The sequence below is a fragment of the Citrus sinensis genome, chromosome 2, assembly GCF_022201045.2.
Source record: "Citrus sinensis cultivar Valencia sweet orange chromosome 2, DVS_A1.0, whole genome shotgun sequence".
Classification (NCBI taxonomy): Eukaryota; Viridiplantae; Streptophyta; class Magnoliopsida; order Sapindales; family Rutaceae; genus Citrus; species Citrus sinensis.
The window spans coordinates 7,822,304-7,839,270 of NC_068557.1; the positions used below are offsets into that span (position 1 = coordinate 7,822,304).

At 34.3% G+C, this 16,967-nt stretch overlaps 3 protein-coding genes across 7 annotated transcripts; 1 reads left to right on the plus strand and 2 right to left on the minus strand.

Annotated features, from left to right (window-relative positions):
* Positions 1 to 483: 483 nt before the first annotated feature.
* On the minus strand, positions 484 to 16,481 carry LOC102615965 (pentatricopeptide repeat-containing protein At3g26630, chloroplastic). 5 transcript variants are annotated; one of them, XM_052435093.1, is made up of 3 exons: positions 2,632 to 4,497; positions 2,254 to 2,349; positions 484 to 2,009 (listed from the first exon to the last, which is right to left on the minus strand). In XM_052435093.1, the coding sequence occupies exon 1, from the start codon at positions 4,394 to 4,396 to the stop codon at positions 3,080 to 3,082; it is 1,317 nt and encodes a 438-aa protein (XP_052291053.1). In that variant the 5' UTR covers positions 4,397 to 4,497; the 3' UTR covers positions 484 to 2,009; positions 2,254 to 2,349; positions 2,632 to 3,079. The 5 variants fall into 5 exon arrangements, with proteins under 5 accessions (XP_052291053.1, XP_052291055.1, XP_052291054.1 ...); XM_052435095.1 differs by adding an exon at positions 16,099 to 16,481 and having other exon boundaries at positions 484 to 3,949; XM_052435094.1 differs by lacking the exon at positions 2,254 to 2,349.
* Positions 4,546 to 5,842, minus strand: LOC102624594 (putative MO25-like protein At5g47540). The gene has a single exon (XM_006495354.4). It carries the CDS (start codon positions 5,610 to 5,612, stop codon positions 4,632 to 4,634), a length of 981 nt encoding a protein of 326 aa, XP_006495417.2. The 5' UTR covers positions 5,613 to 5,842; the 3' UTR covers positions 4,546 to 4,631.
* LOC127900362 (wax ester synthase/diacylglycerol acyltransferase 3-like) lies at positions 10,971 to 14,680 on the plus strand. Its single transcript, XM_052435090.1, has 5 exons — positions 10,971 to 11,223; positions 11,517 to 12,086; positions 13,631 to 13,984; positions 14,136 to 14,273; positions 14,378 to 14,680. Exons 1-5 carry the CDS (start codon positions 11,032 to 11,034, stop codon positions 14,486 to 14,488), a joined length of 1,365 nt encoding a protein of 454 aa, XP_052291050.1. The 5' UTR covers positions 10,971 to 11,031; the 3' UTR covers positions 14,489 to 14,680.
* Positions 16,482 to 16,967: the final 486 nt, after the last annotated feature.

Sequence of the window (16,967 nt, forward strand, 5' to 3'; positions counted from 1 at the left end):
TCTTATTGTTGTTGTCGTTGGCGGTGATGACCGTTTCACTTTCACTATTGGTCAGTCCAATATGTGATGATATAAAAGTTTCAAAGTAATTTAAATGGACGCTTAAAGCAAATTAAATTTTGGAAAAGAGGACCCAATAGCTCGTTAATTCAAACAGAACTCCCTTAGATCTTGAATTACCGGGAGTGGTAGCAATTCAATCAAAACAAGTGGACGTGTTTGGCAACGATGCATGCTTGAATCGGTGTGGGAGTAGTAGTTCGAACTCTCATAAAAATATTGTAGGAATTTAATTTTCTTCTTTAAATTTAAGCGAAGATAGTCTTCTCTCTTATTGTAGTTTTATGTATAGGAGTTATAATCTTGAACAATAGTCTTATGTAATTAAAAAAAAAAAAAAAGTGGACGTGTTTGGCCGGCCAAACAATTTAGAGAAATAGAATCGCTCCATCCAAATGGATACTTCATCATACTTCATACTCATGACAACAAACATAATCTAATTTAATTGGTCATATTTCATATACAGTACATTCAACTCTTTACTTTATATCCAACTTAAAATCACGGTAGCTCCGAGATTAAAGTGTAACAATAACTCTTTTGATTTGAAAATTTTTTCAGTATCTCAAGACGAAAAATAGAGGTGCAACTCATTTTGATTTTGTTGGCTTTTCTAGTGCATCCGTTATAGGCAAACTAACCGCATTTCCAATTGCCCCAGCTGGTTTTGCGTGTCCTCCTCGAGCATCGTCCTTTGAGCTATGAACAACGGCGACGACGAGCAAGCAGCAGTGGAAGTTTGAGTCTGGAAATTCGTAAGAGCAGACCTCCTTCAAAGCTTGGGTTCTCAAATTGTAAGAGACAATCATCCCTGGTAGCCTCAGGTAGAGTGTCTGAAAGCTTTGAATGTAAGCGAATGGTGATATGAAGTATGGCTCCCATTGTATAAAGTAAATGTTTCTCCGTCCCATTCGGAGAAAGATCTCAGGATTTTGACACATCAAGTACTGGTGTGTGACAGTGTGGGCTAACTTCCACTGGTACCTGTCGCGATCGTAGTGGTAGTAGCTGGAATAGTATTGATGATCCTCTTCCTTGAGGAGAACCCAGGTGTGAATTCCTTCAGAATCAGTGTAGCAGTAGTGCACATACCCTTGAGCCTCCCACAGACATTGCCCAAAAGTCAGTGAATTACAGGACCACTTTTGGGGATAGTTTGGCAGTTCAATCAGCCTACAGTAGCTACTGTTGACATAGTACATAAGCAAGTATCCACCCAGTTCCCAATGGATAGCTCCGTTTGAGAAGAGAGGGATTGTGCTAAGCTTCGGAAGATCAGATGGTAGATGAATTTGGGGGGAGTGTCGTTTCCATATGCCAGTTTCAGATGAGAAGATCTCCATCTGTATAAGCCGACCGCCCCTGGCACCAGAAGGAGCAGATGATGATGACGGTTCTGAAATGCTTCTATCACCTTCACTGCTGAAAATGCGTACAACTTGATAGTGGAAACCATCAAAAGCTAAACCAGTTCCAATACTTCGTCTAGTGATCTGCGGTTGGGGAAGAACAACACACTGCTCGGTAAGAAGATTGAAGAGGTTATATCTGAGCAAGTTGCCATTAACACTTGACAGCAGAAGCAAACCATTCGAAGAAGCACATATATGCATATTTGATTCGGTATTAAAAGACAGTGATCGGTTCACAACAACAGATCCTTCATCCGCCAAATCAAGGAAGATATATTGAGCAGAGCCATCTCTGAACAAATAGTGGCACAGAAGACCATCCCTATAGTTTCTGGGGCAACCCCTGTTAGCACTGGACCACCTCTCCATAGTTTCTGGCCAGATAAAGCTTCTCACTCTGATTCTGCACTAGAATATCAACAGCCTCTCACCACACCAGGACATTTACTACCATACACAACAAGAAACAGTATAATTTCGATAGTTGCAATGATCAGACACTTTCATTGGCATTTCCACCGAAAACGACATGTTCTGTAAGTCAACAGAAAAAAATAAAAACAAAAGAAATATAAGGTATGCTCATGTATCTGTCTATGAAACCTCATTTTTGTCTTCAACCTTATATAAAGACCTTACAGCCGAGGAAGCTTCACCAACTCAATGGAAGTAAAGAATTAGAATAAACTGGGGAATATAAAAAGATTGCAAAAAAGAGACCCACTATGGTGATATTACAAATATAAAAAGGAAAAAGCTAAAAATTCTTTTTACATACTGTAGAAACTAAGACATCAATCCACCTAGCCACTCCAATGACATGAGATCGTTCAACCAGCAACCTCCATATAACTTGTCCCTCAAGCTGTAACACCTGGGAGATTGATATATAGCCCCTTTAAGAATAATGCTTTTAAGTCTTTCATTAATTTTTATCTCTGTATACAGTTGAAGAATCCACAAGATTTACAAGTCAAAAAGAATATCATGTAAATTAACTTTACAGCTAATAAATAAAGCTAAAGCATGTACAGAACAGCCAATTGATGCATATTTTTATCAGCAAAATTAAAAATATAAAGAATCGCAACTATCTCCAATATCAATGATAGTATGAAGAATTAAATAAAAACATAAACAGACTAGAATATCACACATGTATTGAGAAGTTGCAGAACCATATTCTCTTCCCTCCGAAACAATAGTCTGCAAAAAGAGAAGGGGAATCCACATCTTCTTTATGTTACTTGCAAAGCTTTTAAGAACAAGGATTGTGTTGCTTGCAGGCTGAACTTCACTATACAGCTCCTTTCTCAATGATCATAATAAGTGTATGGCATGAAATATTCTTAAGGAATAAGGAAAGATTCGTTGAAGTCAATCCACATCCCTCTTGAAGCACTGGAACATATTTTGAGGGAAATAGCATGTAGACACACCCAAGCATTGTCACTCCTTGGGAAGCAGGTAAGAACTTTTGTCTGCTTTAGCAACACCGCTGTCAGTACTTAGTAAGGCTGTTGCTGTATTCAAATTCAGTTTCTCAGGCAGGCTATTCAGCCTTAGAAATTCTGTATTTTCATTCAACTCTTCCAGCATGGTGTTCAAAACCTTAGCAATTCTACAGCTGTTCTTTCATTCAGGTCCTCTGATATGGTGTTCAGCTCTTCGCTAACCTCATCTTTCATTTTGGCACGATTATACAATTCAATCAAGCAAGTATAATGTTCTTCAATAGGTGAAATACCGTAATGTTCTCTCATGTACCGGAAGTACCTATAACCCTCATTTACATTATTCGTATGCACACAAGCACATAAAACACCTACAAAAGTGATTGCATCTGGCTGAACATTTGCATTCTCCATCTGGGCAAAAAGGGCAAGGGCTTCCTCCCCATGACCATGAACACCCAAGCTAGTAATCATAGAATTCCAAGTAGCTAAATTCTTGATTTCCATCTTATCGAACACTTTCCTAGCATCCTCCAAACTACCACATTTACTATACATGTCAATTAGAGCAGTCCCCAGATAAACCCCTAGAACAAACCCATTCTTAAGAGCAAAGTCATGAATCCAGTTGCCCAATTTTAGGCTTCCCAGTTCTGTACAAGCTTGTAACAAGCTAACAAGTGTAAACTCATTCGGCCTGACATTATCAAGCAGCATTCTTTGAAACAACTCAAATGCCTCGTTAGCTCTCTCATTCCTAACATACGCATTAATCATAGCTGTCCACGAAACAACATTTCTCGTTTGCATTTGCTCAAAAACCCTTCGGGCAGCATCCAAATCCCCAGAGGCCGCAAGGCCAGAGATCATCGTCGTCCACGAAACCACACTTCTAACACGCATTTTATCAAACACCTTACGCCCACCATTTACATCCCCGCACTTGAAATAAAGATCCATCAAAGTGTTTTGCACGAACATATCTCGCGAAAACCCAGCTTTAACGGCTAGTCCGTGAACCTCTTTTCCCTTCTCAATAGCCAAAGACGCAATACAAGCTTTAAAAACAAACGGGAAAGTAAATTTATCGGGTCTAAAGCCATTGCATATCATAAGGTTATACAGCAAAAGCGCTTGCCGGGAGCTGCCATTAATAGTCAGTGCCCGAATCATAAGATTCCAAGTAAACACATGTGGACACTGAATTTGACTAAAAACAAGAAGGGCATGATCCGTTTTGCCATAAAAGGAGCAAAGGTCAAGAAGTTTTCTTACTAGTAACTGATCATTAGAGAGACCATGGCGAATGATTTTTGCATGGATAAGCTTCAGCTGACCAAAATTTCTACACTTTCTGAGTAAAACCAGAGCTTCCTGATAACCAAACTTCAATCTTGTGATGGAGGAATTGAGTAATGGGGTTTTGTGGGTAAGCGGGTCAGGTGTGTATGAAAGACATACCACCATGGTACAGTCTCAGAGCTTTGAACATATTATATACAAGATGTCACCTCACCTCACTTGTTAAAGAACTGTGGGCTGGCTCGCAGTAGTTGATAAGTATTAAGCTTGATATGTTTCCCATTTTAGTGATGTGGGAAATTTTGGCATAAATGTCAAAAAAAACAAAAAAGCTTTTCATTGATGAACAATTTAGTCATTTTACATCGATGGAATTTACAAGCAAATAAATAACAACAATTTAGCTTTTAACAGTAACACTCGTCGTATTGATAATCTCTCTCATAACTCGAGACTTGTCAGCTTCGAACTGCTCATCATTCACTCGATCAAGATAAAACTCCCCGAAGAACTGAAGAAGCTTGCTCTGATTCGCCAGCAAAACACGGATGATCTCCTGAGGCTTACTCTGATTCCCAACAAACAGCTTGAACACATGGAAGCACTCGAACTGAATGTGTCTGTTGGAATCTCTGAGAAGATTCATCACGACCCTCAAGTTATTCAATGAGCTAACATATTTGTCTCTCACAGCAGAATTTGAACTGCACTGCAATATATCTCCCAGTAGTTTAACAGCACGCCTTCTTGTGATGTAATTAGGGGATTCGAGCAACTGGGAATTGTATTCTTGAAAGAACCAATCTTGATTCTTGGAAAGAAACTCGGAAACTGTAGACTTATGTCTTGTCAGGAGTTCTCTAAACGTTGCTTGTGCGTCTGAGGCAATCTCGAAACTCGGGTTCTGCAAATATGCAAAGAACTTCTTCATATGATCCGATTCCAACACGTACTTGGCCACGCACTGATGACGAATACAACCTCTGGCAATGGCGCCATAAGTGAGAGCAAGATCATCAACTTGGTACCCAGATAAAAGAATGTCTATCAAGTCCAAATTATTTTCCATATAATCGGAAGCGATATACGGATTGGCCGCGACCCTTCGTCTCTGCAAGCCTGAAATAACGTGAATGGCGTCCAACTGGAGGCCGGACTCGAGTTTTGGAAGGGACAGGATTAGAACACGGAGCCGGCCTTCGCTGAAGAACGTGTTCGTCAATTGGTCGCAGGCTCTCTCTGAAACTGTCACTTCATCATCATCATCACCGAAAAGAACCATCCGCATCTCCGGGATGATTCTCTCCAAGTCCTGAATCGATGACGCCGGTGTTTTGGAAATCGAAATCTTTTTCTTCTTGAATAAGCCAAACCCTACCATGGCTGTGAAGACGAAAATGCAAACTTATTCCCTCGCTCGAAGCTCTCCCCTTTGCTTTTCCCCGTGCTGTTTTTCCTCCGGTAGTTGAAATAATATAGCAGTTTATAAACGTACGTAGTTACCTAATCTGCATAGGAGTTAAAATTAGTAATGAACTCTAATCGGTGTTTAATTCTAATTCATTTAGGATATATGAATGCTTTATTCTAATGACACGTGGCGCTATATGAATGGTCTTATTCTACATTTCTGCATGCATATTGAAGAAGTTGAAGATTACACGAATAGAAGACTCGATTTATTAACTATAGAATTTGATGAAGATTTCTGAAGACATGTGAAGACTAATTACACAGAAGAACTTTTGAGGATATCTTCATCTTCTAATCTAACAAATTGAGTTTGCCATTTAGGGAAATAAAATTATGCTTCCCCTGAAACTAGAGTGGTAACGGATACTGATCGTAGCGGGTTTGTCATTATCAAATCAGTACTTATAAAAAATTTAAATTATTAAATTCATTTACAATCCACTGTAAGTTTTTAATTTTTTAAAAAAAAAATCCACCCGTTGTGAGTTTTAACAGTTACTAATTAATTCTCCTGCAATCTGCAGCTATTTTTGCCCGTAACGCACAATAGCAGCAGTAGCAACACATTTATTTCAAGTCAGCGGGTTTTGCCTGTAACTCATAGCCATGGCAACAACAACATATTTGTTTCAAATCATAACATCAAATCTAAAATCATAATACAACATCCAAAAAAATAGATTTATCTAACATTTCTATAAAAATATACTTTCACTATTGCATACAAATATACAATTAACTCTGCATTAAAAGTTAGATTAGTAGCTAAATTTGGGTGGATTTTTTGTGAAACCAATAAATCTAAGACAAACTAATTTCAACTAATATGATTGTTTTTTCGTTGATAGCTACACAAGTGTTTTTTAAAAATATATGCATACATACTGTGGAGAGGACGATGTGAATCAAGTTAGCGACAACAGTTATTTTTTTTATAATTAAGAAGATTGGGTTAGGTCTTGAGCAATAAATGATTGTCAATAACTTAGTTTATGTATTTTTATAATTAAATATTTTTAGTGTAATTTTAATAATTTAAATTTATAAAAAAATAAAGTTATGGGTTACTAGATACCCACACAATTTTTTTGTTAATAGGAAACCCACCGATAACCCAGAGCGGATTTAAATTTATTATAGTAAACCCCCATGCAGAGGCGGATGCAGCACATGACCAGTGGGGGCTTGAGCCCCCACTGGCCAAAAAAAAAAAATTAAAAATAAAAGAAAAAAATATTTTAATTTTCTAATTAGCCCCATTAAATTTAGTAAAATAGTCACTACAAAATATAACCCCATAAAATTTAAACTTTGACTTTTAAGAAATATAAAACATATATTTTAATTAAAAATAATGATAGCCCATTACTCAAAATATTTTCTATTCTAAAAAATATAGTTAATTCTTTTGGTTTATATAATAATAGTAGAACGAACATTTTCAGTAATACAACTCATGAAGAATCATTTTTGGAATTGGATGGGATAAGTGATAGTTTGGTTGTTTATATAAGAAACAAAAAATTTAATAATATTGATAATGAGTCTATTGCATAATATTTTTAAAATATAAAAATACGTAGAGATTAATTACAAATATTTTATATATTCAAAATTTTAATTTTTTATATTTTACTATTGTCTAATTTAGCCCCCGATAAATTATTTTTCTAGATCCACCACTGCCCCCATGCAACCCACAAAATTACCTATAGCAGGCAGCTTTTGATGGGCAGGTTTGGATAAATTTACAGGTAACATTGTCATCCCTACAACTAAAATCCAAATGCTATTGACCTTGCCAACTTCATGATAAAGCCTCGAAATAACACATTTATTCAAGATGACATCAATTGTTGTATGAATTTCCTTGGTCATCATGATATGTCATTTGGAAGAACTTAACTAATAGAAATTTGACCAATCTATTTATTATGTCTCACATACAAAACTATTTGTGTTATACAAGTGTTATAGTTGCAAGTATGCTAAGATAGAACCTTAGCATTATTTATAAATTTATAAGTATATTTAACTCAATGTCCATTATTAAATATCTTGAACATATGAAAGGGGATGTCTTTACTATATATTTTTTTGTATTTTCATTGTGATGACTAAACAAAATAGGACGGATTGTCAAAGTTCACAAGTACTTCTTGGCGGAATGAGGGAAGTATGCTAGGTTGTGCATTGAAATGCATTTAAAGCTACTCATTTCCCATTAAGTACATCTTTGGGTTTGACTTAAGATTTTCTTTATTGGATTTGGTTTATCGCATTTTTTTTAATTTAGTTAGTTCATTAATTTCATTAATTATTTTATTTTAATTAAATTGAAATTGCATTGTTAAGATTGTTGAAACAAATCTTATAACATCAATCATTGTGGAGACGATTTGAATATTCATCATTATATTACTTGTTGTGTACACTTGCACACTGATACCTTTAGCAATAAGCAAACCAACACTACCATTTCAACAACTATTCACACATAAGAAAAATAGTCTATTTTGTGTCTGTTCGTATGAAAAATGCACCAACAAAGTTGTAGGAAAGGCTGGAGAGGTCACAACCATCTTACTTAAAACTTAGACTCCTTAGACAATGATAGCTTTGTTGGCAGAAATTTCCTGGACATGCACTTATCTACATAACAATACTACATGCTTTTGATATACCCAAGTAGTAACTGTTGGCTCCATCATATTTGTGAATAGTACCATATATGTGAATAATATTATATACACGAATATTATCATATACGTGAACAAAACCGTATACCTCAAGTACGAATCGTCTGTTCCACTATATTCATGAACAGTGCGTATCGCAAGTATGAAGTATCGGCTCTGATACCAATTGTCTTGCTTTGATACCACTTATTGTGCTCTGGTACCGGTTGTTGCTCCCTAATACCACTTGTGCTACAAAAGCGTCATTTGTTGTGGTTTGATACTACTTTTGCGCAAATGCAGAATTAATACGCACCAAATATTTACAAAAAAAATAAGCGAAACAAGAATTTTACGTGATTCGACAATAAAAATACATCCACGGAAACAAAAGAGAATAATTATTTTACTAACAATTAATAGATTACAAATTAGAGTAATTACCCAAATATATCCATTACTCTCACATATTTTGAAAGAAACATTTTTCCTAAGACAAACATTCTCTCACACCTCTACAAATAACCCAACTGAGCAACCAAACAAACGCTCTCCCAAACTTTCTAAGAACTCACTTGCAGATAATCTCTTTCTCTGAAATCTCTCATTGATTGATAACTCTCTGAATATTCTCTCAGAGAGCTCTTCACCTAAGCTCTCTACTTTTTAGGATACACTGAATGAAAGAAGTGGCTTCAATTTATGGGGAAAACAATTACAACCAAATCCTTTAATTGTTTTCAACCATGTTGGCCACCGTTTCATGAAATAAGAAAATCTCCAAAGAGCATCCGTTTGGCCACCAAAGCTTTAAATTTGGACACCAAAACATTAAATTTGTCGGAAATTGCATGTGGCTCCTTTCTTGACTCTTCAACGTCAAGAAAATTTTTTATTCTAATTCATAAAAACTCTTTTTTATTTATAGCTTAGAATTGCGTAAAAGGATAAAAATAAATTTAATTAAAATCAAACATAATTTCTTTTCGTCACTAACTCTTCACACACCATCAATCTGCCATTGGAATAATCTCATGGTTCAAATTCAATGCACGCATTCTTCCTTCTCCATCAAGCGTATCCGTATGAGAGAGGAGCTTTCTATCTCGAAATTCATAGAAAGATTACATATAATTTGCGTGATAAATATTAAATTATGAATGTAAGTTCTAGAATATATATATATATATATATATATATATATATATATATATATATATATATATTAACACTCTTCCAAATAAATTTTGATCTACATTGATGTATTATGAATGTCATTTTCCAAATACGAGGACACAATTTTCAACGAGTACCATGTGAAAGTATCTAATGAATTCAATAGTAACTTTGCTACCTTGAAAATTGACGTGTCATCATGTGCTCACCGAACTTTGCATTAATAGCAAGCAATATCAGAAAATCAGTATAAATGGACCACCTGATTCTTTCACTGTGGCTTAACCAGCTCCAATATGTTTGTCCCGTAAGATAAATAAATGGGAAACGAATGTAATTACTATATAAGCTGGAACAGGCCTAGCTCAATCATATTTGGGGTTTTCGGTAAATGATTTTAATTAATTCTTTCTAAAATTTAGGATTATTGAAAATCAATTCTTTAAACACTCTAAAATGTAAAATTATTAAATAAAATTCTATTCTACTGTTGCTAATCCACAAAATTTTAATTCAATTATAAAATTTCTACTTATTGTTTTTTTACTCAAATTATATCTTTTTTTTACTACTCCTTTTCTAAATTAAACTAATTTTTCTATTCTTCTAATCTCTAAAGTTTTTCGATATAGTTTTATTTCAAAATAGATAAAACAAGCACACACACAAAAAAGTAGTTCAATAAAAGAATATAATAAAAAGAAATAAGAACAAATAAATAACACAACTAATTAAGAAAATAATAAAAAGATAAAATCTGAAATTTGAGACGAAATCAACTTATGTTTACATTAATTGTTTGAGGATTTGAGTAATGGCCAATAGTCAGAGAATAGAGAGAACTATTAGATTTTTTCTTTTTCTTCTTGAGTGGAAAGTAGACGAAGATTTTTTTTTCTCTCTCTCTTTCTTTATCTCAAACACCAAGAACATATCATGTCTTGATTGTTGGAGGAAAAATTTAATGGATAAATAATAAAATGTGGGCCTTTTATAGAGGTTTAAAATGAATATAAAACTTTTGAAATATAACATATTAATTCTAACAATAAAATAGAGAATTTGTAGGATTGAAACTATTAATTTATCGATTTTGTAGAAATTAAAACTATTAAGTACTACATTAAATACACTAAACTTTATAGGAATTAATAGTTTATTTAAGAAAAGATAATTACAAAATAATAATAACTGAAATGAATAATAATAATTTTTAAATTCACTTTCCTCTTTTATATATAAAATAATCATCTCGTGGGGCTTCATGTAAAGTGAGGCTCTAGGCAACCGCCTAAGTTGCCAAAAGGTCGAGCCGAGCCGCTATTGAGCTGGGAAAATTTAATGCTTGACAAAGATGGCTAGCTAACTTGCTTGCCATTTATATTTAACCAAGACCAAGAGAAAGAGAAGCTCGTACTCAAAAGAAGGAAAAAAAAAAGAAGGAAAGGTTCAGGATCTAACACAAAACTGGAAATGGAGTGTGAGAAAGCTGATGAAGTGGTAGCAGAGCCTGTGAGCCCAATTGGGCAATATTTCAATAGCTCTACTCTATCAATCTCCATTCTTGCTGTTTTGGAATTAGAAGTGCCCTTTGATGATTCGCTGGCTATTCCGTTGCTAAAGGATATTTTCCTTCCCATCAACCCTCGCTTCTCCTCCATCATGGTAATTAGTTATATTCCTATCATTTCTCTTTTCTCTTTCTCTTCCCGCATATTTTTACATGTTTTAAAATGCTCATTTAAGGTTAAATTGTTCTGTCTGATTACTCTATATATAGAATTATTCTGTAGTTACACCAAGTTGTTTAGCCTTTAAATATATTAAAGGTTGTGTCTACGATGCTGTATGTGTTCTTAAAAAAACTTTACTAACAAAAATTTTATTTAAATAACCTCTATTTAAAAAAATATATCAAACGGATCTTAATATATTGAAAAGTGCTTTTATTGAAACAGGTTGTGGAAAAAAATGGAGTGAAACATTGGAAAAGCGTTGAAGTGAAGCTCAAAAACCACGTCTATGTTCCAAATTTTCCCGTTGGCATGTCACAACAATTCTACGACAAGTGCCTGCAAGATTACTTATCAAAATTATCCGCGGAACAAATGCCTCAAAGCCAACCATTGTGGGAAGTTCACATAGTAAAATATCCAACGAGCAATGCAGCAAGTAGTGTGATATTCAAGCTTCATCATGCACTTGGCGACGGCTTCTCATTGATGGGAGCTCTTCTTTCATGTCTTCAAAGAGCCGATGATCCTTCTCGCCCCTTGACATTTCCTAGTGTTCGAATGAGACCAGACATTAATGGCAGTAGTATATTCAAGAATGTACCTAAGTTTTTCAATACTGTGTTCAATACAGCTTCAGATTTTTGTTGGAGCATGATCAAAAGCAGCTTGATTGAAGACGATAAAACGCCAATAAGATCTGGTAGTGCTGCGGCGGGCTGGTTGCCAATTACTATAACAACAATGACATTCCCTCTCCATCAAATCAAGCAAATTAAGGACAATCTTGGAGCGGTAAGTATCTTAATCACGATGACATTAAATTAACATCAATAATATTCTTGTTGCATGTAGTTTTGAAGACACCGCCTGAACACAATATGTGGATCACATATATTGTGTGTCCACATACGAGTAGTATTTTGGGAGAACGTGACAAGTGGTTAAGTTAATTACACATATTTTGAATTTAATATAAAAACAATCTTAGATATAAAAATTTTTAACAGTAAGAAATAAGAAAATAAAAATAAATTATTCCAAATTTTTTATAGTTAGAAAGAAGTGGTAGGATGTCTATATCATTTCCACCTAAAAAATGTTGTTAGCTTGGCCATTGATCTAGCCATTTCTAAAAATAAAATACCCCATCAACTCTTCGGCCCTTTGATGGTCCACATATCTAAGATTGTGGGAGCACTTCTCTTAGGTATTGTCATTACATATGAAACATATAGTAGAACATTTTTCTTCACAAGAGAGAATAAAACATTTTTTTCCGCTAATATTGACTTCTCAAAATGAGAGTGAACATCACATGATCTTGTGATTTTGGTTTTTATGTATTTTGAACTCACAGAATGTGATGATGAATATTGATAATGACCCGGTGACAACGATCATCAATAGCTTTAATTAATAACCGAGCCAGAAAAATACTCAGTGCCGACATAAGCTTCACTATTTCCAGGACAATTTATTGTCAATGAAAATTTGCAGAGGGGTCGGCATGTTTCACCTCTCACATCCCCTTTCTGTAAATTATAGAATTATATTTCGTAGGTGCAGTGAAATGTTGTAATAAACTTGGAACACAATTAGTTTGACAAAACATAGCCACGTGATTACAACAAAAGGCTTTCATTTTCGTTGAAAGGCCAGAGAAAAATAGAGAGAAAATAGATAGGAATGACCATGAGATACACTAGAAGTTTAAATAATATTTAGGAAAAAATTTTTCTAACTGAGAAATAAGAAAATAAAAATAAATTATTCCACAGCTTTTTTGTTGTTTATTGTCATTTATATTCAACACCGTGCTTCTTGGTATGCTATGAAATTATGTCGTTGATTTTATTTATCACTTTTTTTAAGTAAAATTAAATTACAAATATTTTTTTAAAATGGCATTGTTTTTCCTTAATAATGCCAAATCCACCTGCATTCAAATGCGGGTCTCAATTTATAATACTAAACCCACCTGCAACCCGTAAAATTATCCGTAGTAGATAGGTTTTGATTGGTGGGTCCGGGTGGATTTACGGATTTGCGGGCACAATTACCGTCCTTAGGTGTCGACAATTCCAGCTCATAAATTGAAAAGACGATTTTTATGGACCCCTTTATGTGTTTGGCCGCCGCAGATAGTTAAAAATAAAATGGATTACTGATTACTGAAGGATTCTAGGAGTGGCTCTTAGGGCAATAAGAGATTTTATATTTTGTTAATTGGACTAATCAACACCCACAATCAACTAATTAAATTAAATTAGCTTAACTATTTAAAAGCTATTTGTCTATATTTTAACCGTTATGTAATGTCAAATGACAATATACAGACATTAAACGATGTTATTACGGGAACTATATTTTTGGGGATTCGATTATACATGCAAGCAGTGAACCAGGAGTCAACTAATCTACATTCAACAGCAGTGGTACTGCTCAACACCAGGATGTTCAAAAGCATCAGTTCCATCAAGGAGATGGTTAAGCCTGGCAGTGAGGCACCTTGGGGAAACCATTTTTCATTTTTGCACATATCAGTTCCTCAATTAACCAATGCGGAGGTCCAAAACCCACTGAAATTCATCCAGAAAGCTCAAGAGATCATCCAGAGTAAGCGCAGTTCTTTCGGTGCTTACCTTACTGCCAAGCTTTTGGAGACTGTGAAGAAATTGAGAGGTCATGAGGTAGGATTGTTAAAAATTTATTTAAGCTTTTACTAAATATGTGGAGCAATACTGCCACGTCATATTGTCGAGAATTTCAGCATTTTTCTTAAGTACTACAAAAATTGTGCCATGTGTGCGATTATACTTATTAGGTCCAGTTGTAATGCAGACAGCAGCTAAATTTATCCATGGCTCGCTGAATAACTCCAGTTTAGCGATTACCAATATGATGGGACCGGTGGAAAAGATGGCTTTGGCCAATCATCCCATCAAAGGCTTGTACTTTATGGTGGCTGGTTCACCTCAGGTATAGGTTAACTGATATTTCAGCTAAAATTTAAAAAAAAAATAAAAAAATAAAAAAAAAATTGGAATTTGATTGACTATATTTGTCCATTTATGGGTTTACAGAGTCTTGTGGTGACGATTGTGACCTACATGGGAAATCTAAGGGTTTCATTAGGAACAGAAGAAGGCTTCATTGATTCTCCAAAGCAAGTCATGCATCGAAAATGCCTTTGAGATGATACTCGATGCTGCATCCGCAACTCCTTGAAGCACAAATTTTCTTAATGGTCATCGTGCCTCATTTGGCCCATAACTACTTTTCCTATTATTTTGCTGCTTAGGTTGATGCTAATTATTCAATTTCAATGGATTATGCATTTTCTCCAAAAATTTATATTACTCCTTTTGGACATCATTGCGAACTAATTTTGTGCATCATGAAATGGAAAGCTCTCTATATAAATGAATTAAGCTTATATATATATACCAAATATTTTATTTCAAAAGGGAAAAAAAAACTTGAATTAAGCTTACTATATACGTAATTGGCTTTTTCTTTTAATAGACTAAGGTGGCGTTTGTTTTTTTTATTTGAAATCTGAATAGACCTAAATTAGTCTGAATTCTGAATAGGTCTGAATGTCTGAATCTGAATAATATGTTTGTTTTTTTGTCTGAATCTCGGAAAATAAAGATTAAGTTGTTTGTTTTTTTCAACTTAAAAAGCTGAAAATATGTACTTTTACATTCGTATCCTTATTAAATTTAAATATCAAATAAATAATATATTAAATACCACAATATTTTAACATTTATAAGTAAAACTATATTCAAGTAAATACATAATTATTTTAGAATTTTAATATATAAAATACCATAAATTTTAAATTTTATCGTATATAATATAAGAAATAAAAAATGAGATATTTTTATGTGGGGTAAATATCTATGTGTGAGTTTTGGGATAGACATGAAAAATAAATTATATAACAGGGATATTTTTGACATTAGCAAGTAATTGACTTAATTCAGATTTAGTCAAAATTATCTAAAAAGTCTCATTAAGTTATAAAAACAAACATCTCTAATTAACTTAATTAATTAAGTTAAATCATTTTAAGTCATTAAGTTAAAAAACAAACGCCACCTAATTGATTATTTATAACAAGTAATTTGTTTATGTTTACAATTAGATATCTATTGAGACTAATTTAGGTTAAGATCAAATCTTATAGATATCTATCTCCTAAGACAAATTTAGATCATATTTTGAAACAAAAATTTAGATCAAGATTAATTCTTATTATAGTACCATCTATATTTCTGCCCCACTCATAATTAAGAAAATATATCTACTCTATCCATAATTATGAGGAGACAAATCTACCTCCACTACTATGGTAAGGAATTAAGTCCCATAAAATTATTATGGGACTCAAACCGTGAATCCAGCCCCCCAATTTTAGGCTCCCCAGTTCTGTACAAGCTTGTAACAAGCTAACAAGTGTAAACTCATTCGGCCTCAAATTACCAAGCTGCATTCTTTGAAACAACTCAAAAGCCTCTTGAGCTCTCTCATTCCTCACATACGCATTAATCATAGCCGTCCACGAAACAACATTTATCGTTTGCATTTGATCAAAAGCCCTTCAGGCAGCATCCAGATCCCCAGAGGCCGCAAGGCCAGAGATCATCGTCGTCCACGAAACCACACTTCTAACACGCATTTTATCAAACATCTTACGCCCACCATCTACATCCCCGCACTTTAAATAAAGATCCATCAAAGTGCTTTGCACGAACATATCTCGCGAAAACCCAGCTTTAACGGCTAGCCCGTGAACCTCTTTTCCCTTCTCAATAGCCAAAGACGCAATACAAGCTTTAATAACAAACGGGAAAGTAAACTTATCGGGTCTAAAGCCATTGCATATCATAAGGTTATACAGCAAGAGCGCTTGCAGGGAGCTGCCATCAATAGTCAGTGCCCGAATCATAAGATTCCAAGTAAACACATGTGGGCACCGGATTTGACTAAAAACAAGAAGGGCATGATCCGTTTTGCCATAAAAAGAGCAAAGGTCAAGAAGTTTTCTTACTAGTAACTGATCATTAGAGAGACCATAGCGAATGATTTTTTGCATGGATAAGCTTCAGCTGACCAAAATGACCAAACTTCAATCTTGTGATGGAGGAATTGAGTAATGGGGTTTTGTGGGCAAGTGGGTCAGGTGTGTATGAAAGTCATACCACCTGTTGAAAAGTCAAGCATGTTTGCATGAGCCAGCTAGCATGAAAATTTTAAGCACACCAATGTTGAGCTAGAGCGATCTAGGGATGGGTGCGGTTCGGTTCGTTTTATTAATTTATTAATTTTTTCATAATTGTAATTAATTAAATTAGTGAAATAATCAAATACTCAATTAATCGAAATAATTCGATTCAATTCAGTTCGATTATTTTGATTATGGGCCTATTAGACCTACTTTTAGCTTTTTTAAATTTAAAATCTTAAATTAATAAATCTACCATAAATATAAGAAATTAACAAACAAAAAATTAAAATATGTCTCAAAGTATATTCAAGAACACATAACCGTTCAAATAACAAGTTCAAATCAAAATAAATAACAAAAAAGTCTTTTAAACTTTAACAAAACTACAAAAGCAATAAATTGGGTGAACAAAACCAAAGTATATAAAAAAAGTTCCG